Raw genomic sequence first — 23,578 nt, 5'->3', positions numbered from 1 at the left:
ACAAATGGCACATGAAGCAAAGGTGTATGACTGAATTCCTACATGTGGAAGAAAACAGCATCCACTGATAATCTTCAACACTTGCTGAACATTGATGGAGACCAACAGTGAGGCAGTGGGTGGTGCATTTCAGCAGTGATGACAGCAGATTTTTTTTACGAGTGTGGCATGCAGGCAGTTGTTCATCACTGGTGAAAATGCATAGCTAATAGTGGTGACTATGTTGAAAAACAGTATTTTATAGCTGAGAATTTGTTCTATCATGTAGTGTTACTGTGCTTTTTGTATCCATTTTGCTTTCCATGGAAATAAACAGAAGACATTACTTCCAAAGCAACATATGTAACATGAAATACTGTATGATAATTTCAATCATGTTAGATTTTAAAAGTTCCTCTATTTTAGAATTGAGGTGGCAGTATTTGGCTTTCATCTAAAAAAAAGTTTCAACTAGATATCCAATAAATTGCTCATTTTAAATTTTTCAACAATGTTCTTTTCAATATACCACATTCTTCAAAACACTCAACTTCTATGCTTTCAAAAGCCATTTTTGGACACCAGGTTGAAGGAACACATGAGTTTTCACTGTATGTGCAGGTAGTTATTTATTTCCTTCCCCTGAAAGTTCAAAATCACAAGACAGCCACGTCCTAGATAACAGTCAAGTGGACTTCTGCATAAACAAACAACCAAAAAAAACCTGTTTGTGAGCAATTCTCTAGCAGGCTAAAATAGGCTTGGTTGCTAATGCTCAAGTGAATGCAGAATCTAGAGCTCTTTAAGCATGAATTCATAACTCTGAATCTAGTTTCACGTCCCTCAAATCAAGAGGACTATGATAAATGGAGCAAGTTCAACAGCATTCCACTAAGAAGCAAAGGAGGCAGAAGCACTTGACATAGGAGGAGAGACTGTACTTGTTCAGACTGAAACAGAGAAGGAGAACAGAAGGCTTAGGAAAATCCTGACAGAAGCTTTTTGAAATTTAGGAAGAAATTACAAAAATTAAGGCAGGTGTGCACAGTAAAAGAGACAGCAGACTTCACTGAAAGAAAGCAGCTTTCAACTGGATAGGAGTGTAAATTTCTTTTTTAAGTTGAGTCAGGCACTGGACCAGATTGCTACTAGAAGTTGTGCATTCTCCATCCATGAGCATTTTGAAGACATGAATGGATAAAGCCCTAAGCAATTCATAGAATCACAGAATGACTTGGGTTGGAAGGCACCTTAAGGAACATCTGGTTCCATCTCCCCTGCCATGGGCAGAGTTGCTACCCACCAGCTCAGGCTGCCCAGGTCCCCATCCAATCTGGTCTTGAGCACCTCCAGGGATGGGGCATCCATAGCTTCTCTGGACAGCTGTGCCAGCGCCTCACTACTCTCTGAGTAAAAAATTTCCTCCTAATACATAATCTAAATCTCTCTTCTTTTAGTTTAAAAATGCTCCCCCTTGCCCTGTCACTATCTGCCTATGTAAAAAGTCCATCTCCTTCCTGTTTATAAGCTCACTTTAAGTACTGGAAGGCTGAAACAAGGTCCAATTTAATAAGGGCATGTAAGGACAGCATGAGGGGAAATGGCTTTAAACTGGAAGAGGGTAGATTTAGATTAGATATCAGGAAGAAATTCTTTACTGTAAGGGTGGTGAGACGCTGGAACATGTTGCCCAGTGAGGTTGTGGATGTCCCCTCCCTGGAAGCATTCAAGGCTTGACCAAAAGGGTCCTAGAGGGAGGTGTCCCTGCCTATAGCAGGGGGTTGAAACTAGATCATCTTAAAGAGGCCCCTTCCAACCCAAACCATTCTATGGTTCTATGAACGTACACCATACAATATTTTCCTCTCTAACTATCATCAAACATAAACGTAACTGTGTAAGTTTAGGGATGCAATTAACTTTTACTTTAAATAACACAAGCCTCTCAAAAAACAAACACGTTCTGAACAGTCTGCACTTTCAAATGTTAAGCCTGATTCACAATAACTTTAAGATCTTGGATCCGATAACTGTATGCTGGCAGTTCCATTATGACCAACAGGATGAGCCACGGAAAGATTGGTGACTTTTTTATACCAATGTTTCCCAGGTATAGTAGCTTTTTTTGGAAAAGTATATCAATTTTGTTTTTCGATAGGTTATGATATGATGGGTTTTTTATGCGTTTTCTGCCTAATGCTTAAGACCAGAGAAATACATTTCATATATTTAGTCTTACTTTTATAAGTAAAAGACAATAAAGATCTAGCTTAATTACCTCATCAAAAATATTACTCCGCAAACAAAATATTCCAAGTAACACAGGCATACAAAGCAAAACAGTCATGGCTCATGAATGTAAATAGCTCATCAACAATCATCTGTGTTTTAAATAATGAGGTTACTAAGCACGAAATGCAGTTACGTGGACTGATCAGGACTGAATTATTTTATACTCAGAATTTTATTTTGATCTGTGTAATACAGTTAAGGTGTTGGCGAAACAACATATTTCTTTAAAAGCAGAGGAACTGTACTAATAAATAATTCAGTGAAGTTCTTTGACTTCTGTTATCTTAGCTGAAGAGTTACGTTTTCATATCAGTATGAATATGGATAGCTATTAAAAATTAACTTGCATTAGCCTGCTTGTCACTCCTGTGGAAAAGTGATGTCATCACCGGGATCTGAGCAAAGTACTTCTTTGCCCGGATATGCTTATGCTTTATTCCATGAATAAATGGTGCTTCGTAAGCCTGAAAGAAAATCCAAATCCTATTAAATACAATTAAAATATTCAGCAATATACTTTGTTGCTTTATACTTTAGACAATATAAATAGTAACTCTTTACTGAAATAAACCATATAATGTATTCATATCCAATATAGACTGAAATAAAACATTTTATAGGTCTATACTGCTACCTTATGGTGAAAATCACTAACCACTCCTGGTGAAATATTAATCATCTGTTAAAAACAGAAAAACTTCTGGCAGTTTTTTATCCATCCGAGGCGAGTTTCATTTCTTTTCAAGTAAGAAAACTTCAAAAAAGGAAATGGTTGAATATCAGCACTCGCAAGGTAATTAATATGTGAAATTTCCTTGATAAGAATCAGAATGATTATTTACAAATAACCATGACAGCAAGCATTTCGCTGTGTTTGAGTTAGCATATTTTCCTGATTTCTCATGATCAGTACTAGCTCAGAAGACGATGTACATAGCCAGAATATTTAGTTGAAAAAAAAATTTTCTTTGCTATCTCTGTAGTCCTAGTTATGAATTAGAATCACTGCTAAATTAAGTGTTTAAGAGGCCACTTTCTTTGTTTCAATGAATGACAAACAATGATTCAACTTATGGCATTTTAACTTTTCCTCATTTTCTTTTATTTATTTCACAAACATTTTTTCAAACAAAGCTTTGGCCATTACCGCTGAAGAAAAGCAACTCCTCGCTGGCCCGCTTCCATTTCTGCATCAAGAGCTAACTGAAAATAACATGCAACTTTGAAGTAGACTTGTATACCTTATCTGCTGCTCTTCTGGCCTATCTCCCACCTACACTGAATCAGGCGATGTGGAGGCCTTTTCCTGTTAACCTTCTACTGCCCACTGTCAGTCATACAGAAGACAGCTGAACAGTTCAAAATTTTTGATTTCCAACTTAGAATGAAAGCATTTGGAATAGGAAAATTAATGGTTCTTTTCACAAGTCGATAATTACAGAGTGCATACCAGCTTAGAACGCATTTAGTAACACCTGAAATTCAAGACTTTTGCTTGTCGTCATAGATGAAGTTTGTTTACTTTCACTGTACATGAAAAATGTAAAAATGCGGAAAAAAACCACTCTGTACACTATTTCATGTAGTTTCATTATTTGGAATAAATCCAGGTACAGAGAAAGCATAAGTCCAAATCAGAAATTATTTCTATTTCTATTGTGTAAAAGTAATGAAATATTTTTTACTAGAATTTATCGTTCATATTAAAATCTCTAATCTAAGCTTTGGACCTAATCAAGTTAAATAGCACCTCTGATAATGACAGTCCAGCCTTAAGAAGTTAAACCAGGAAAGTGCACAAACAGAACATTTGCCTGCCATCATGCCAGGAAGAATGATTTATGAGTGGAAAGGTGTATTATTAGATTCAGACCGCCTGAACAGCCTTGTTGACTGGAAGTGAGACAGAGGAGTTAATATAGGAATTTCCATCATTAAACTGATTTTAACTTTTAAAGGTAATGCTCATGTAAGCATGAGTCTGCTTGAAAACCCAAGCTGGGCATGCACAGAAAAGATATGGATAGCTGAATTCCCTTTACATTTTGAATTCCCTGCTGTATTTTGTTCCCAAAACAAAACATTCATTGAGAGAGTAATTCATTTGCTTTGTCAATTTAGCTCTTGGATAATCTCAAAATTTCCAAAATGAGTACCATCTGAAGCCCATCCTAAATCAAAGGTACACAACTGTCACAACATTTACAGTTAATCCCTAGCAGGTTCTCCATCTAGGCAGCCTACACCTGAGCAGAAATGAGGGAGCATCACAGGTACGGCACTGTTCTCATTGAGCAGCATTGCTGAAGCTACTAAGCTTCTTGCATTTCATGTGGGAGAACCAAAGCAAGACAGTTAGGTATGTACTCTGCCAGCTGCCCTCTGGACTACTCCCTTATCTATTTAACGGCACAAACACAATAATTTTAATAGTCACAGTGGGCCAATTTAAACATGAATGAGTGTAAGGACTTTGGCCAAACATCATTACTCACAGGATTCTATTAAAACGGTAGAGTTTTAGAACTGGAAAAAAATAAGCCATCAGATATTACCTCTTGAAGGTTATCCAGCTTAAGATGTGCATCTGCTTCATCTTTAGTGAGGAGAATAGTGTTCCACGGAGACCACTCTTGCTGCTTATCCCATCTGACCATAACCAAATCATAGAGGTCATTGCAAGCACTAAGAGCTGACTGACAGCCCCATATGTTCTCAATCATGTACTGCAGATGCTGCTGCTGAAATGGAAAACAAGAGTAAGAAAGAACAAGAGTATTTCATTCTACAGCAAGAATGGTAACCATTTAAGAGTCAAAACTTTTGAGTAAAATACTTCTATGCATATCATACAGTCACTTGGCTAAAGAATATCTAGACTTGCATCTTCCTTTAGCAGGGTGTGGCAATTATTAACTATTTTTTTTTCTTAGATCACTGCTAAAATGCTACATTCTTACTTGGATTATTTCTGCCAGTAGCAATTTCCTGTCTTCCTTTGACATCCTAATTGCTTAAATGCTCTTATAAAGCTTCTTGGAACTTGTTTTCTTTCTCACATAGCATGCTTTAACCTGTTCAGACTTCTTTGGTTGATGATAATAATCCATCCCTGTTATTCCCCACTCAAGGGTTCAGAATTACTGTTATTGAATAAGTTATTATACTACTAAATTACTTAAAGTTTACATGCAATCAGAATAATCTGGCCTGAAAAACATGGAAAATTACGACAATGAAAAGTCCTACCTGTGACAGACCTTAAATTATGGCCCACTCTGCTTTCTTGCACTCACTCTGTTACTGGCATACTATGACTTTACTGTGTTCATGATACTGTTACTCATTTTACCAAATGTGGTCACCTAAGATCAGGTAGTTATACTACAACATTAACAAAAAGTAATGGAAGGGCTGCGTGTAAAGGTTCTCTGGTACAGAGAGGTCTTTAGCTATACTTTTCAAGTTAATTTATATTGATCTTAATTTGTTTGATTTTTACTAGCCATGTGAAATTACTACAAATTCTTAATTAAAAAAAAAAAAAAAATATATATATATATAAAACAAAAGAAATTAGGAGAGCAGTTGACACGGAACTTGGTGAGTTTTTCCGTCACCCTATGTTGATTCTTCTATGTCTCAGTCATGGAAGCATTATTAGAAGATGGTTATCTACAGGCGCCTGGATTCAGCAGAATTTAAACAGGTTTTCCTCCAGTGAGCCATTTGAAAAGGGCTCATTCCTCTAAGGAGAAATCATGACTTCTTTAAATTAGTGCTTCCATGTTACTTATTAGATCCCTGACAAAAAATGAATGGAGGTATACCAACACAATGCTTTAGTGAAATGAAGTCTCGTGTATTCTCAACTACATTGCTTCCAAAATCCAGGAACTCACCTAAATTGTTGCCAGGAAAAATGTATGATAAAAGTTGGGCTTAGAACATCCATCATAGTAACTATATGCTTACTGGTTCCAAGAACATAAGACTGCTGCTACATCTGGTCTTAAATCTGGTCCTCCTTTATTAGCTTTCATTAATTGGTGTATATTTTTAGTATTTCCTCCTTTTTACAACATTTTGAATAACATTTTGAATAACTATCTTCTTCTAATCTTCTAAGAAGCCAGACATTTGTAAGTAGACATATTGGCATCATGTACTATTTTTTTTTTTTTTTTTTTTTTTTGCTAAGCTGTGAGTCTCAAATAATTGGCTAAAGGTCTAAGATCTACACTGATGTATATAAAGTACAATCTACAATAGAGCCACAACCTGATCCGTCATTCTTCCTGGATTACAATTCTTTTCTGCGTGAAAAATAGACAAAAGCCTGTTCTGTCTGAAAACTTTTCTGGTAATGGAGAAAAGTCTGATTTAAGAGACGACTTCTGCACTTTGCATTTTGCTGTGAAAATTCACCATTCATATCACATGGCACTCTGTCCCTCCCCCCTGGTAACTTGTTCCGCTCTCACAAGAAACAGAAAAGCCTTTCAACCACTACTATCTGACAAGTTGGGAGCGAGTAGAGTACTCAGCAACTGAGACTGGGAAATGAGTGAAGGCAAAGAATGGATAAAGGAGTTCATCATATTCATGAGTTCAAAGGAACACTCCCATCAGGATGTTGCTCTTCAAGAAAAATCAAAGCCACACATTATACCATTGATTCTAAGGAGAGCAACATTTTAACTATGTTAAAAATTCCTCTGAAAGAATAAAAGGCAGCCTCAGGATTTGACACAGGTGCTGAACTAGTTCGTTTAGATACCAAAAAGCAGGTCTTTAGCTGCAGTAAACTGAACTTAGTGGAGCTTCCATAACACAAACCAACTGCTTTTTTTCCTTAGTAGCACTTAGTGTTCAGCCCAAACATGGTTAGAATCAGCATGCAAGAAACCTGAGGAAAAATCATTTGTCACAAAAATCTTACATCTATCCACAGACAACACAATCAGAGCCTATTTTGGTACTGGGCTGGGCAATGAATAAAGTCATAGCTACTGCAAGACTTCTGGTTGTGACAGTCATTCCTGGATGAACGACAGCTGTTTTCTGAATAGAGGTAGAGGACAGACAGTTGTTGGGAGATGAATGAAAAAGCAAATAGCTCAGAAAAAAATGAAACAATTTAAGTAAATGCTAGGAAAAAAAAAAAAAAAAGGAAATTAGTAGCTGAATATATAAATCTCAGCTGTTTAGATATTTATAGCTTGAAACAGAAGACTTGAAATTAATTTGGCTGAAAGTGACAGTCACAACGACAGTCATTGTTCTTTTAGAGATTATGCCAGTATCTTTCAGCAACAGGATGGGCAGGGTAGTACCAGAGAATTTGGATCATCTGATTCTGTTAGCTGGACACCCTGTTTCTTTTAATGTTCTGCTTGTAACCACTTTGAAAGTACAGGTATACCTAAGGAGCTTAAGTGCTTTCTCTTAATAGTACTGAATATCACATATCACAGGAAGAAGTTTTCATAGCTTTTAGTCCATTTCTCTTCCTGTCAGCTACATCCACAAAGTAAAAATTATAATCAAAGCCGCTAGTTTCCATTATTAGCAATGCTCTTTCAGGCATTACCTGAACTAAGAAAACAATTGTAGCATCATCCTGATAATCAGCTTCAGACTTTCTGAGACTTTCTAGAATAAGTCTGTACTTCAGAAATGATTCTCGTCGCCGAGCCTCATTATCAAGCTTGCAACACAAGTGACATCTGCCAATGGTGCGGGAATTAGCAGGAATAGGAAACTCAGAAGCTGGTAAGTAATTTTCACAACTGCGACAGAAGTGAATGTTTTTATAAAGCTTTAAGGGATCTGGTGGAACCTAAAAGATAAAATTAAAGAAAGAAGTTATTTTCTCACAACTTATCTTACTGTTACTTATGTGTCACCCAGATTCTGTTAGGAATAGATTTTACATATGTTCATGAAATTAATATTTAAAAACCAATAATTTATTTCAAAATACTCACTAGGATCTTTTAATTATTTTTTTAAACAGAGGACTTAAAAGAGGTGCCTGCCACTATTTTTACTTCCTCTCTGTTTCTGCTTTTCAGGAAGTAAATATTCTTCCTTTCTGAACTCATGCAATACTGTCCTTCTTACAGCTGAAGAAAAAAGTGCTTTCAAATCTCTCTATTGGTTCTGCACTTGCTATTAAACTTTACTGTTAACATTTTTAAGATGTGTAAGGCCACTTAAAATGCTCAGATTTTTCAGTCCATACCTGGAGTTCTTTGCTCACTCCCTACTCCCTGACAAATTGTTAAAAACATGTCTGTGCTTCCTAAATGACTGTATCAGTTTATTTGTGTGATACTTGTATATATTTTCACTTCTTGAGGAATACCCACAGCAATTCTACAGCAAAAGGTTATAGGAAGTAAAAGAGCATTCATGGCTTTCAATTCCCCGTCTCTATCTTTAGTTTCATAGCCATTAATCAGATTGCAGTCTAGGAATACTACCTTAAGTATCTTTGCAACTTCGGGGTTAAACTTCGGAATTTTAATATACTGAAGAAATAGTGTACAAATTCTTTTCCTCAGTCCTTCTAAGTTGCATTCTTTTACTTCTCTTGCCATAAGATCAAGTTCCCTGTCAATTAACTCCACTATTTCCTCTGTTAATTTACATTCATGTTCCTGAAGGAAAACACAGAATTAAAAAGGAAACGAAAACAACAAAAAAGAAGCAAACAAAATAACTCTTAACAAAGTTATGAAAGCAAATTATGGCCTCTATGTAATTCATCGGTCACAGCTCTGTATGTTCACAATAAAAGAACCCTGAATGTCTTAGGAAAACAACCTCCACGCACACTAATGTAAAAAGTTAAGAAAAAAAACAAGAATACATACAGATTTTGCTTTAATGAGCCTGTATATATACTGAAGCTGGGAAGAACTGTAAATCTGGAGGCACTAAAATATGTTAAACATCTAAAATGAGGCTGAAAACTGTCCTGTTCCTCCAAAAGCCCCCATCTCCGTAAGAAGCCTCCTTTGGCTCTGTGATAGGAAATGTTCATACGCTGGTAGAAAGGAAAGGGGAAAAGGAAGAAAAAAATAACCACACAAAAGGCCAACAGGACTTACAACCATGCTTGAAATTAGTCCTCTCAGTGCTTCAAATACTTAGAGATACTCTAGAGATAGAAATCAGGTGACTTGGGTCAATGTTTCTTCACCTGAAACCTGAGTGCTAATCTGTAGAAATTCTAGAATTTGTTTACTACACAATATTGTATTGCACTAAGATGAACAGAAGTTCATCAATTAGCAATGCCCCCAATGTCACGTTGACTTTAAATCAAATTCTGCTATTACCAAAACCAAGAGCGGGACATTCGTTTCATCCATTAAGAACCATGAAACAGCATTCTATTCTACCTCACTGTCAACGCTGTCATCTCAAAAGTACTTGAAAACTTATCTTGGTATTCTTTTTGTACATGAATATGAAATAAAAAGGAGAGAAAGAGAGAGATTAAAAGAAAGGCAGACAAGTTTTTATTCCACTGGGAATACTGGCAGCATCTAGGTGGGGATGTGGAGTGGAAGACAAAAGAGTATCAGTATTTGCCGGCCATACAAAGTGGCAACAAACTAACAGAGATGAAAAGGTTCTAAACAGACACGTCAAGCAGTTGAGAAAAACAGAAGTACAGTAATAGCCATTTATTTACATTTATGTCATGATTTTCATCAGTTTGTTACAAATATTAAGCTAAACTTTGTACTAAATTTATATTATGTATTAGTACACACACACACAAAGACTAAAGCCATGGAGTTAAAATCTAATGCATCCTGAAGAAAAACGCATACATCACAAAGTGCAACATGAATTTTAAGTACATGTGGAATACAAATCATTCTTGCATGCCAGTTGGTAGACTAGACTTTCTCTTGTTGCCAACTGATCTCCCTGGCACCTGTATGCCAGAAGAAGCATCGCTTATGTATCAACATAATTCAATCATAGAATCATAAATGATCGTGTCTTTTGGAAGTGCAGCTTAAATCCAAACATAATTAGAGAAATAAAAACATACCTTCACTGTACCTCTGAGCAGTAACAGCACGTCTCTTCTCTCATCTTTTGGGATGTCATTCATGCTAACACTGCGGTAGATTTCAAGTAGTTCTCTGGCACGGAGTGTGTACTGTGTATCCATTTCAGTGATTTTTCCATCACATGCTTTCCATCTCTTAGGTTGTGCACACTTCAGAAACAATTTGTACGACCAAGCTATTATAAACCGATCACCAGCTGAACAAGTGTATTGTTACATAAAGTTTCACCAGAGCAAATTGGGACGTGACTTTAATGCTTGACTAACACCAAAATCTAATTCTATTGCCGATAATTCTACAGTACCTTTTCCACCAGAGCAAGCATTCAATTGCACACTTTGTCATGAAATTTTGGAGTAAATTAATAGTAAATAATATTCTCCTACAAGGATACGCTCTACTTCTTTAAAACAAATTTACCGATTGTGGTGTTAGAATACATTTGCTCTGTATTTCATCTTGCAGTCATAAATCCCTCTGAAGTATCAGTAAGATCAATGGGACTGTTGACTGTGTAAAGATCGCAAATTTAAGCCCTCAAAGTCTGCTGCAGCACAAAACATCTCCAGGGAGCCGCTCTATTTATGCTAGCTACACAGACATCTGTAGAAGGCATAGACTTCAGTAAACTAAATTACAAGACGACTTTACAGCTTATTGGATACTTGAGCTAGCTCCCTGCTCGCTAACTTAACTACATAACATATGCCTACTACTTCAAGTCTCTTTGCATATCTTTATCTTCTAAAGACAGTGAGAACTTACATGGTATTGGTTGCACTACTCAGTTTGAAAAGTCCAAACACTGTCCTCTTTCTAAAGGACTGGCTCTGAGGGCTAATAACCCATGGAGGTAGATATCTAAATACAGCATTCTAAACCCTCTCCCCATCACTGCCCAATTCCACTCCGTCTTTAATCATGTAGCGGGACAGTTATTTTGAACTTCATTCTCAATTCAATTATTCACTTTCACTGTATTTGAAACTTGAGTATTCACAAACATCTGTGAACTTCACTTTGTGACTTCAATGGAAGTTAGCTACAGAAACACGACATGAAGCCTTCAGGTGCTTGAGTAGTTTGGTGGAGAACACCCCAGTATCTCTGTGATCATTATTATCATCAAATAAATAGGGCTTCTGTGGTGATGTCATAAAAACAGCAAGACTATTAGATAGAACATATATGAACGGTCTATGTAGGGTTTTCCTCTTTTTAAAATAAATTATCAAATTATAAAAATAGGTAAGCAAAAGAAAAATAAAGCAATTGAAAAGGGAATCCAATACTGAATAACATTTGATTATGTTATCAGTGGGGATGGAACTATAATTAGACTGCTGTTTATCAATAGTAACAATCCAGAGCAAAAATTGATTACAGAACACAACAGCAGAACAGGTACGAGTGAAAAATTAAACTCTTGGCTCCTTAATTAAATCTTTGAACTTATGTACAATTAGACAGAACTCATCTTCTGTCTTAAAAAAGGAGCACTCCACTGTATCTTCATTACTTTCCTACCCTAACACTGCACATTACCAGAAATGCTTAAAAAAAAGAAAAAAGAAACCAAGCAAACAACAACAGCCAGCAGTTTAGAAGTATCATGCTGCAGCTTTATTGCACAGCAGATAAGCAACAATCCCTGTTTTCCATGGGGTACTTGAATTCATTACCTTCATTTGGTCCTCCTAATGGAACCACTCTTTCTAAGACAGAAGGGTCATTTGCTTACACTATGAGCACAATGAGTCAGTGAGCACAACTTTGCCTAGGAAATGGTTATTAAAGCTGGGTTCCTTTCATCAGTTTACACAACCTATATATGAGCTAGCAGTGTCACTATTCTACACTGAATACAACCTGTAACACAGGCCGACTATATTATGATCACATTTAAATTATTCAATGCAAGACATAATATCTGTAAATTATGTCATTTTTTCCTCACTACTTCATCAATGTATAATGTATATACATTTTAAAAAAGTGAACAACTTGCTATTGGAAACAAAACAACAGAAGTCTCATCATTACGAACAATGATTCCAGTGTTTCAGAAGAATTCCAAGCTAAGAAATGTATTTGCTTTAAACTGATCCAAGCTTCTTTTTCTGAGATGACAGAAGAACGTCAAATAGTAGAAGCAAATATTTAACAACGAAATGATTTATAGTTCTGGTATCATTTCTAAATATTTGGTTTCCTGGCATTTTTCACTCCTGAAAGCAGTAATAGAGAATTCAATCACATCGCAGCAATAAACCTCATAACAGTTCCACCAGTATTTCAGATAAGTAATTTATATTCATAATGAAGAAAGATGATATATTTTACCAAATCGGCTTTAGTGAACCTGTTCTCATACATCAGTAATAAAAACAGTGAAGTTTCCTTTGTACGAAGAGTCACTTTATTGAGAACTAAGTAGTCAAAGTTACAAAACAAACAACTCAGATATTTATAAACTCTTGCTGGTGCAGTATAATTTTTCAGTTATTTCACAACTATGAAAGCAGACAACTGAAATCTTTCTTTTTAAAGGGACGGATTGCTGAGACATTGTTTTAACTTAAAAGGACCTCTCATTATATTTTACATTAAGGAGCCATTGCATCTAATATCACTCAAAACCGTCTTTATGGGAATGAACTGAACGGATTGAATGAATTCTCTCTGTGTCTTTTTTTTTTTTTTTTAATAAATTTTATCCTCAAAATTATACAAAAATAAATTCTGACGTAAAATTTGTTGCTCATCTAAGAGAAGTCAATTAATCACTAAGATCAATAAGATTCAATTAAAGCTCTCCTGGGTTTCTATCCTGTACGTGAACACTGAATAAATACTTTAAAGTCAGAAATGATGACCTGGGAGCAAAGGCCTATGCTGAATGGAGAAATGAACAATAAATGTAGTTTCTGCAGGATAACTTTCTTGAGAGAAGAAAAAATAATCACATAATTAATTATGTGGGCTTTAAGATTAATTTTATAAATACCAAAGACATGCTTAAAATTTGCATTTAACTGCACTAGCAAACATTTCACTCTAGAAAGCAGTGAACGAAGATAGCAGAGGGAAGGTCTCCTAGATTCCTAAAGATTCAAAAACTGATTAAGACAGATCACAGTTTCATGCATGAATTATTATAGCATTCTCATTCACAGAATACAAAATACAGAATGATTTGCAATGTTCTTATGTTTCATAACCTCAAATTAGCCTTTCTGAATTCTGTCAGAATGATCTTAACAGTGCCATCAGAATTCCATCCTTGATGTGGGATGGATAAAGGATAAAAAATTCATCCACTCAGTGCCAATTGTTTCTATTATAAACACAACGGTAAATCTCACAATCTTAATGTTGTGCTGTTTGTCTTTTGATAATCAGTCACAGAGCTACAAAAGTTACTTCTGGCAAATGGTTTGCAGATGCCTTTTCTGTTGCTGTACTTTGGAACTTTCTTTATATTCAGCCTAGAATTATTTCACTGACCTTATCCAGAAAGCGCAGTACTGCTTTTTGTTGATTGTCCTGGTCTGCATTTAGCTTGTGTCTCCCAATGGAAGCAATCAGCTCTGTCTCTTGTTCTAGAAGTCCACAAAGCGCTGCTTTTCTTTCAGCTCCAGTAAGAGTTCTGTTAATCCGTTCCGTCTCCTCCTGCCTCCATACTACAGATACAAATATTCCAGGTAGTTTTTTAGAAGATTCTTTCCAGTGAGATTTCTACTTTCATATTCAAGAAATAACATAATTAATTTCCTATAATAATAATAATAATAATAGAAGTTTTTTGTATTAGCAAATTGATTATTATGCACAGTACACATAAAAACAGCACAGAAAATAATGCCAAGGATAAAGATGCTCTGAGAGTGCAAGTATACATCAATTCCACTCTGCAAACTCAGAAATGGCTTATGAGAAAAATCAGTGAGAATTTAGCTTCTGTGGAAATGTGTGGTGCAGTCATTTCTTCATGATTTTGCATCTAAAAATAATGTTAGGAATCTCAAACTACTCTGAGCAATCTGAACACTAGGAACTTTTTAACCAAACTTTGATCAAACCTGTGAGAAAAGACACCACGAAGATCTCAACAGATTAAGAACAGAATCTTACTGTGGTCCCACTAGTACTTGGTGCTACTGCTTCTCCCTGCAGAACTGAGTAAAGTCCAAACAAGACTGACTGACAATCAAGTTTAGCACTTCAGGACTTAACAGTGAATACGGAGTGGTATCATCTTTTGCCACCAAAGGCAGATGGATGCACGTTAGTAATTATACGATCATTGTTTTACTCTCCCTTTCCTCTTCTGCAGCAGAACCCTTCCAGTGGGAAGGAAGTGATATACAAACATGCTGATGACAGCAGCAAGTAAATGAGTAGATGCTATAAAAACATCTGGCTGTCTAACTCAGGGCAAATCACCAAACCACAGGTACCTGCTGTACTTTGAAGTATAAGCTAAAGTACGTAACGACTAACATGCAGACACATCTCTCATGGCTTATTTTGCGGTACCCATTTCTTGAATATAACTTGAATATAACATCCAGCCTGTATGCCCTTACAGAAATCTCTCAGTAAAATCACCATTTACATAATATAGCTTTCTTTTGCATCTGTCATAACAATTCCAGCCTATTTTGAAGGGTATGCTCCATTTCAAATACATCTAAAGATTTTTTGCAGGGAGTTCTGTGAGATCCAAAACTTCCACATTGCTGAATAATATTCTGAAAGAATAACTTTGAGATATTTATGCAAAAGAAAAACAGTGTAAAGAAAACAATCCAATATGTGATGAACACCTACTGAAAAAAAGCCTATAACATCCTGTATCAGGTAAGATTAAAGGCAGGAGGAGGGAAGGGAGAAAAGTTTATTTTCTGCCTGTGGCTTCCTTATCTACAATGCCTTCTGTTTTATATTTTAAAATATTTCATTCATTTCCTTAAGGCTTTCCAAGCTTTGGTGTTAATGTGACAGCTGTCTGACAAGTTCTGAGTATCCAAAGATATATTTTTAAATAAAGCCATTTCAGCAAATAAAAGCTCTGCACAGAATTAATTTACATGAGGCCTTATATGCCTGAAGGGGGCAGCAACTTCAAAGGTAGAGTTAATAAATAGAATAAGCAACTTTGTACTTGCAGAAATGAAGGGCCTGTCAAACAGTTACCCATACTCATCTACCGATTCACCACGTACATTTTGTCAAGTCAGACATTCCTCTTAGACTATCTATTTTACTTATTTTACTCATATTTTTTATTCCAGTGTTTATAAAGCAAATGAAGTAGTTCATACTTTCCAAATAAATAATGAATGTGCCTATATACAGACACACAGAATATTTAAGATACATCTCATTTGCACCATACAGCCAATAGGCAAGTTTTTGTACCAAAAGGAATTGCTTCTCCTGGCTGACGCTGTAATAGTATCCCTATGTTGTGATCAGCAACAATAACCTTCACAGATCTGTAGAGGACAATAACCTCATTCTATTACTGTCACAGTGATTTAGCTTGTGTAGACTGTTGACACTGTAAGAATGTAAAAGTAGTTTTAGATGCAGGTAGGAATAAAAAGACTTCCAAGAACCACTAAGCTCTATTATAATAAAGAGCATGACTGCAAGTCTCCAGAGAAGCAACGAGTCAACAATGGTAAATAAAGACCAAACAATATGATTGATACTAGACAATTATCTCCAACAAAATTGAAAAGACATTTCAAATATCAGTGTTTAGTTAATTCTTTTACAGCTCTTGAAGTGGCAAATGCTTCTCAGACTACTTCAATATGCAAAGTTGGACTTCATTGTTTGTGAATCCAACCATACTACATCAGGCAAAAGAGGTGTACGTAACCATACATTTTAAATCTAAGAATATATATATATAAAAAAAAAAACCCATCATGCTTATTCAAAACAACAAATCCCAGGAAGATATAATTCCCCAAATTTAAAAGCTTAAGACCGGAAATAATTTTTACATTTGTTACAAGGAACCGTAATATTTATGTCATTTATACATTTAGACAAAGCAATTTGTTCAATGCCACATGAAGTATGACAGTATTAAAAGATAAGTGTATAACTTGGGATTTCTTGAATCATGAGCTTAGGCTCTATGAATAACACATGCTGCCAAATTTATGTGCAGTTTACCATAGGAAAAATAGCTAGGATGGTTTAAGGTAAGTCCAGTAGCTTTGCAATGAATCAGGGAATCCATTCCGTCAGTTCTGCTATAGGGACAGCAATGTAAAAACTGCCGAAGAGTTAAACCATAAGCAAGCACTTAAGCTTAGATAAAACGAGCTGTCCAAAGTGATGTGATAGTGCAAGTATTTTGCTTAAAAGGGGTCATTTTAAAAGAACTATGGCAATTTTGGAGGGTTTTATAGGCCATCACATTGTTTTCTATTGTTTTCATTTTTCCAAAAGGGCATATGTTAATTTTTTGTTATAGTTGGAAGATCATTCTTGTGTAAGATTTTAAGCCAATTATTTGCAGTATTCACCTTATTATGCCAGGGAAGTTTACAAGTGCTTGTCTGCAGACACCATCCACTCTGCTAGGAGAAAGATTTCATGATGCCCTTTAGGAGCTTAAAAAAACATTCTTAAGATTCTATATATTTTGTATCCTGATTTTGTATCAGGAATGGTGTGGTGAGCAGGACTAGGGAAGTCATCCTGCCCCAGTACTCAGCATTGGTGAGGCCTCACCTTGAGTACTGTGTTCAGTTTTGGGCACCTCAGTACAGAAAGGATATTGAGGTGCTGAAGCAGGTCCAAAGAAGGGCAACAAGGCTTGTGAGGGGCTTGGAGAATATGCCCTACGAGGAGAGACTGAAGGAAGTGGGGCTGTTTAGTCTGGGGAAAAGGAGGCTGAGGGGAGACCTTATTGCTCTCTTCCAATATCTGAAAGGTGCTTACAGCGAGAGCGGGGTTGGTCTCTTCTCGCTGGTGACAGGTGACAGGACGAGGGGAAATGGCCTCAAGTTGCGCCAGGGTAAGTTTAGGTTGGATATTAGGAAACACTTCTTTACAGAAAGGGTGGTTAAGCACTGGAATAGGCTCCCCAGGAAGGTGGTTGAGTCACCATCCCTGGATGTGTTTAAAACCCGTTTGGATGTGGTGCTCAGGGACATGATTTAGCAGAGGGTTGTTAGACAGGGTAGTATGGTTAGGTTGTGGTTGGACTCGATCATCTTTAAGGTCTTTTCCTACCTGAGTGATTCTATGATTCTATAAGCTATGTTTTTTTTTTCCTAAAAAAAGCTTCTAGAAATATATAAAAGGCAAGAAAATCTTTAAAAATGAAATAAATTCCACTGCATAGAAAAAGGAAAAGGAGATGATCAGAAAGGAAAAGAAACCTTCCAAAACCAGAAAACTTGGTTCTAAACTATGTTTTTTTTTGCTGACTTAAGAGTGCCCCCTTAAGAAAAACTTACATTCTAAAGCGTGGTAAAGCAGCTCAAAATCTTCTTTGGTTTTAGGGTTCAGTTTTCTCTCCTGCTCCATTCTCAGTTTGTCTTCTTTTTCTTTTTTCCTTTGTAACTCTTCTTGTGCTTCCCATGCCAGCCTTAATCTCTTTTTTTCCTTCAGATTTTGCACTACATTTCTAGCATGCCAACGACGGAAATATTTCTGTAATACTATTACCTATGTATGATAAAATATCACAGAACCATCAATTTAAAACCAAACAGCACAGCATTTTGTTCTTAACTGTTATTTTTTAGCGTTTTAACTACATTTTCTAAGCTTTGTCTTGTACTTAGACTAATCTAAATGCTTTAGAAACAGTTATGTACTACTAGTCTAAACACTACCCTGCTTACTCTTTTAGTTAACTGCAGGAGTGTAATCAGTGGAGGAATTCATTTTTCTTTTTCAAAGCCCCCTTTAAAAACTGTCTTTTGCCATGTATTGCTTTAATCTTTTAATCCTCAGCTGTGTAGTCAGAGGTCTTCATTTTAGTATCAATTTATGCTTTGTCAAAATTGGGAAATTAGATTCATGTTTGCAAACTTAAATGTCTTGTTGAAAATGAAAAAAAAAACCCCACAACCACAAAATCAACTATGTTTTATTTATAAACAAAGAATAAAAAGTAAAATTAACACTGCTGTTATGACAAACCTTTTAAAAAATGTATATCCACCATGCAAAGCTGTGGCTATTAAAGACCATGGAAATAGCCTAGATATATCGCAGTAGGGAGGACAATACACAGGCCTGAACTTCTTCTGCCAGCTGACCTGCACCAAAAGCACTTGAGCCAGGTTAATTTAATGCCATTTTGAGTTTATTAAGCATCATTCACTGCAGAAGGCCATCAAACACAAAACCACACTGATACAGCTGAACAGCCTCTAGAGATATCTTAACCTAACATTTCCCTTGGATATTAGTTAGTATTTCAGTATAGAACTACACTACGCTGTGCAAATCCACCAAATTGAATGAACACCAAGCTGATGACTCCACTGTGCTCTATTCCTTGACACAGATGCACTCTAAAAAATAAATTTAGAATATTATATATCAACAATAAAAAAATATTCCTGTGTTTTTCTTGTACTGTGAAAAAGTACATACAGAAAACTAACCAATACCCATGGTATTAAAACCTGAAGGCCAGTTTTGGTTATAAGAAGCCACTGTGAAGAGAGAAAGTATTTTTAAATATGTTTGCAAAGTGTTTGCTTTTGAAGTGAAAACCAAAGAAAATCATCCTGCAGTAACATTTATAGCAGCATTGTAGGTTACCTACAGATACATTACAGATTTCAGTGAGCAGCACTAACGATCACAGTAAAACTTACTCGTAGTCCTGAGGAAACAGTTAACTACTTGGTTTCCATTCCTACAAGATGCTTACTGCTGTCAGCTGATGCTGACCAAATAAGAACTTCTTACAGAAAATTTTAACAAGATTTAAAAAACATCTTCTCAGCCACATTAATACAATGACTATACAGCATCAGTGGTCAGAATCTGCTACACTGAGCATCTCAGTGCACCAAAAGACTCTGAATCAAAAAACCCACAAGGCCACAGCATACATCCAGTCTGTCCTTAAGTAAATAAATACATACATACAGGAAAAAAAAAAAAAGCCATAAAATCCAGAAGTTGAATGTAAGTCACATAAATCCTAATGCAATGTTCTAGCTATTATGTCATGCATGGCATTAAGCGTGTAGTTCGGGTCCTTCTAAAAGAGATCAAGAGAATGCCAATGGGACGGGCCTATTTTAATACTTAACAGTATATATGAAAGTTTAACTTAAGACAGAAACTAGTAAATTCACAAAATGTGAACACACAAATGTGCAGACGCACACTTACCCTATATCAGAAAGATAAGGAAATGTGAACATTTTAAAGCTCACTGTTAAAATCACTCTTGGAACACTTTGAATACTCATTAAATATTGAGATAATCTTTTTGCTGCTTTTCTTTGCAGATACAGCTGCAAACATACGAGAACTTACTGCTTCAAGTCGACGCTTATGGTATTCCTCTGCTGTAAGGTACTTTCCAGGGGTTATTAGTTTGTCACTCATGTTTGACACATACAGGCCCCTTTTAGTCATCTGTGTTGACGTTGGATTCGTTGTTTGTTGATATCTATTTCTTTCAAAAACCGTCTAGGAAAAAAATACATGTCAAATTATCAGAAAACAGATTGTTTTTTTCTCATTACAAGAAGTAAAAAACAAAAAATTAGCTATTTATAAACCCAAATCACAAGACTCATTATATGAATCCATTAAATATATTCAATTGCATTCTTATTGTTGACTTATTTACTTCCTCATTCCTGCCTGAAATAATTGTGTCAACATTCTGTTGTTTGGCAAAATAAAATATACCTTAAAAAGACACTACTGGACCATTACCTGTGTTTCTCTACAAAATAATGTAGTTCCTTTTTCAGGTCTTTTCTTGGGTACTGTTTGTGACCCTGCATTATGAAATTCCACTCCCGTTACTCTGTTCTTAAATCCACCCAGAAATGGTTTACGAAAAGTAGGTCTTTCAATTTTCACAGCTACATCATGGAATGAATCAGAATCTGTTAAAATGGAAGTTGCAGGATAGAAATGTTGTTTCTTTTGGTAACAGACTGAGGTTATAGCAGGTTTGTTTATTTATCTAATATATCTATTACATAGATATCCATAGGTATACAAATATATCTACAGATACATATTTAAAAGTGCCATTTACCCATTTGTACTCTGACAGCGATGACATCTGGCATGTGATAATCCTGTTGAGCTGCTTTGCTAGGTAAAACTTCAAGACACAACTTCTCAGACTGGGTAGTTTCATGAAATTCAGCCCTACTCCACATAACAGTTTGAGTACCCTCAATTACGCTTCCTAAAAGGTAAAAAAGACAGTTTATGATATGGTTCTCAAACAATAACAACAACAACAAAAAAAGCTTTTCAAATTCATCCCCAGATGATTTTACTGAAACACTGCAAGAGAGAATGATCAGAGATTTTTGAGCTGAAAAAGTTTTCTTCAACAAAAATTTGAAACAGTATTATACACTTTAAGAGAGATCTAACATAGTACTGTCATCACATAAAAAATCATTCATATTCCAATCAAAAAAGATACATTAAATAAATATCTTTTGTTGCAAATAGAGAACTTTAAATCAAAGTTTCCCACATACACAGTGAATGTTTATTGAAAATCTTGCCAAAGCCTGCTCCAACTTAGACCTAAGCATACAATGGCTGAATCCATGTGTTTTTTTTCCACACAGTACTCGACTTCGTGGTGTTTATTCAAAGACTACATTCTGAACCAGATTTACTTAGCTTGATGCTCCAGAAATTAATTTGGTTTGATTTAGAGGTACGACACGCCATCTGGCTTTGGTACAGTGCACTTCCCAGGAAGGGATGGCCAGCTACTTGAGAATAAGAGCATCTGAACACAACCCAGGCAAGAGAAGGCAGTCAGCATCTCCATATTCTGAAGGGTCAGCCACTGTGCTCACATGTGGAATGGGATGTGTTGCCTTCAGCTCTGAAGGCCGAAGGAAGCGGGGCACTGAATTAAAAAGGGGAAGCAAGGCAGGACACCCAGAAGAGAAAAGAACAAAGTGCAGGAAATGCTGGACTGTTTCAGGGACTGCAGGAGAAAGGCATGGAGGGTGGCTGTTAAGTCATAGGAGACCTAGGAGGTAAAACAGTAAGGTGACTGCTATGATCTAGTCTAAATTGATAGCAGCTCAAGTTCTATTTGAAATATGCACTGCTAATTTTAAAATATCTGTACAAAAGTTGTATGCATTTCTTGATGCAAGGATCACTTGATATAATGTCATACTAATCCATAAATTGCTATCACAATGTGATATAAACAATACATCCCTCACTTTTTCAATCACATTTCATTTAAGAACTTAAAAAGTCACCTCAAAACCAAGAACCTGCAAATGTAAACAGAACAAGAGTGCGGGGAGCACAAGAAGGCGCAATCAGATTGAAAAGAATCCCTTTAGAGCAGTAACGTCCAACAGTTTAACAACTTCATTACCTGTCCCTGTTGAACTCGTCACATTCTCTGACAGCACTGCATTTCGAGATGTTTCTTCTTCCCTTTCTGAACGTATTAATTCAGGTAAAGTAGAGGAATTTGTACTGGCAACAGGAGATGCATTCTCAGGCGATGCACTGAATGGGCCCTCTGGCTCAAGCACACCTTGGTCACCATCTCCCATCACCTCATGATGATCGAGTCCTTCTCCAGGCGGCTCCTCGTCAGATGGCTCCGTGCTGCCGGCCTGCCTGGGCCCTGCAGGGTGCTGCTCTGCTGCCCGTGTTCCTGCTGGAACAGCGAAGGGGCAGCTCCCCGAGGCACCTTCCATCTCCAAAGGGCAAGCTCAACTTTTTTAACCTTTCTGCAGGAATGACTTCAGTACCTATTAAAAACATATACTGGTTTGTTGTTATCAGCACGGGAGTGGCAATATCCTGAAAAGCTTCTCCTATATTCTTTTCCAAGCAGCCTATTGAGAACAGCTTCAGGTCTTCGTTTTCACTCAGTGCAAAACACTCAACATCTTACTGCTCTGTGACAGCCATAACACGCCAGCTGGCAGCCAGCAGTCTTTATATATACCTACACATATATATATATATATGAATATACATAGGAAGGAGCACACAGGTATGAATATTTTACATACACTGATGGATAGATAGGGGAGATTGGCGACTCCGCGGAAGAGCAGAGCCCCGCCCGGGCACGCCCGGCATAGTGCCTGTGGGACGCTGGCCCCGCCCCCACACCGCGTCCCCCCCAGAGGTGCATCCGCGCGGCTCTCCCAGCACGGCCCACGCCAGCGCCCTCACATCGACCCTCGCGCCAGGTGCTGAGTACCGCTCAGCCCCGCCGGGCACTCCCCGCCCCGCTGCTATCTCCGCAGGGCTCTCGCAGGACCTCCCATCCCGGGCGGCTCTCCATGGCGGCGCTGTCCGCGCCGGCAGCGCGTTGCGGTAGCCGTGGCAACGCGGGGCGGGGCTGAAGGAGCACTTGCGCGTGCGCAGTGGGCGCGGTGAAGCCAGGAAGGGGAAGGCGGCGCCATCTCCGCTGCTGTTCAGCGGGCGGCGGCGGGTGCCGGGGCTGCGTTGGCGCTGAGCGCCCACCTCCTCAGTGCGCGCCGTCCCACGCTCTGTGAGAGGTTCCATTAGGTTCATGTACACAGGCCTGCTGCCCTGCAAAGGGCAGACGCCAACCCTCAGTAGCTTCTTTTCTCTAAATACTGAGCTGAGCCTGAGCTCACAGCACAAAGAGATGGGAAGTGACTTACTCCATGGAAAGAGCTCTGCTTTATCACCATCATAACCACCTTCAGCACTCCAACTCGGCTTCAGTTTGGAAAATGCTGTCTTCACCCCACCACAAATTACTTTGTTCTTCCTCTTGGCAAAGAATTAAACCAGCCAGGAACACTGCCCACACACTGACCTCTCCCAGCACTCCAATCCACTATCTTCCCTCCCTTTGTTCTCAATAACCTATAACTTACTAATTTAATACTCTTGGATGGCATAAATGGAGTTAATTCCTGCTTTCTGAAATAGCAGAGCAAACTTTAGCCAGCAATAAAGCATAACAATAATTTATAATG

The 23,578-nt window shown here is 37.2% G+C and overlaps 1 protein-coding gene across 7 annotated transcripts; it reads right to left on the bottom strand.

The window, feature by feature from the left end:
• Positions 1-582: 582 nt before the first annotated feature.
• On the bottom strand, positions 583-22,945 carry IQUB (IQ motif and ubiquitin domain containing). Of its 7 annotated transcripts, XM_046899883.1 has the most exons (13): positions 22,828-22,945; positions 22,367-22,566; positions 21,982-22,272; positions 20,650-20,805; positions 20,319-20,494; positions 19,911-20,066; positions 17,861-18,071; positions 13,878-14,053; positions 10,349-10,519; positions 8,760-8,936; positions 7,865-8,113; positions 4,827-5,012; positions 583-2,735 (listed from the first exon to the last, which is right to left on the bottom strand). In XM_046899883.1, the coding sequence occupies exons 2-13, from the start codon at positions 22,377-22,379 to the stop codon at positions 2,610-2,612; spliced, it is 2,088 nt and encodes a 695-aa protein (XP_046755839.1). In that variant the 5' UTR covers positions 22,380-22,566; positions 22,828-22,945; the 3' UTR covers positions 583-2,609. The 7 variants fall into 7 exon arrangements, with proteins under 7 accessions (XP_046755839.1, XP_415998.3, XP_004937583.2 ...); XM_415998.8 differs by lacking the exon at positions 22,367-22,566 and having other exon boundaries at positions 21,982-22,366; positions 22,800-22,945; XM_004937526.5 differs by lacking the exon at positions 22,367-22,566 and having other exon boundaries at positions 21,982-22,366.
• Between the last annotated feature and the right edge of the window lie 633 nt (positions 22,946-23,578).

The sequence above is a fragment of the Gallus gallus genome, chromosome 1 (genome assembly GCF_016699485.2).
Source record: "Gallus gallus isolate bGalGal1 chromosome 1, bGalGal1.mat.broiler.GRCg7b, whole genome shotgun sequence".
In the NCBI taxonomy this organism is placed as follows: Eukaryota; Metazoa; Chordata; class Aves; order Galliformes; family Phasianidae; genus Gallus; species Gallus gallus.
Note: the sequence above shows the minus strand (reverse complement) of the source record. Positions and strands in the feature narration are given on the sequence as shown.

Coding starts and splice junctions, on each gene's coding strand:
- IQUB (XM_415998.8), bottom strand. CDS start 22,312: ATGGAAGGTGCCTCGGGGAGCTGCCCCTTCGCTGTTCCAGCAGGAACA. Junction 18,072..19,910: donor ATAAGCGTCGACTTGAAGCA/GTAAGTTCTCGT, acceptor TATCATACATAG/GTAATAGTATTACAGAAATA. Junction 10,520..13,877: donor TACTGCGCTTTCTGGATAAG/GTCAGTGAAATA, acceptor TTGTTTCTGAAG/TGTGCACAACCTAAGAGATG.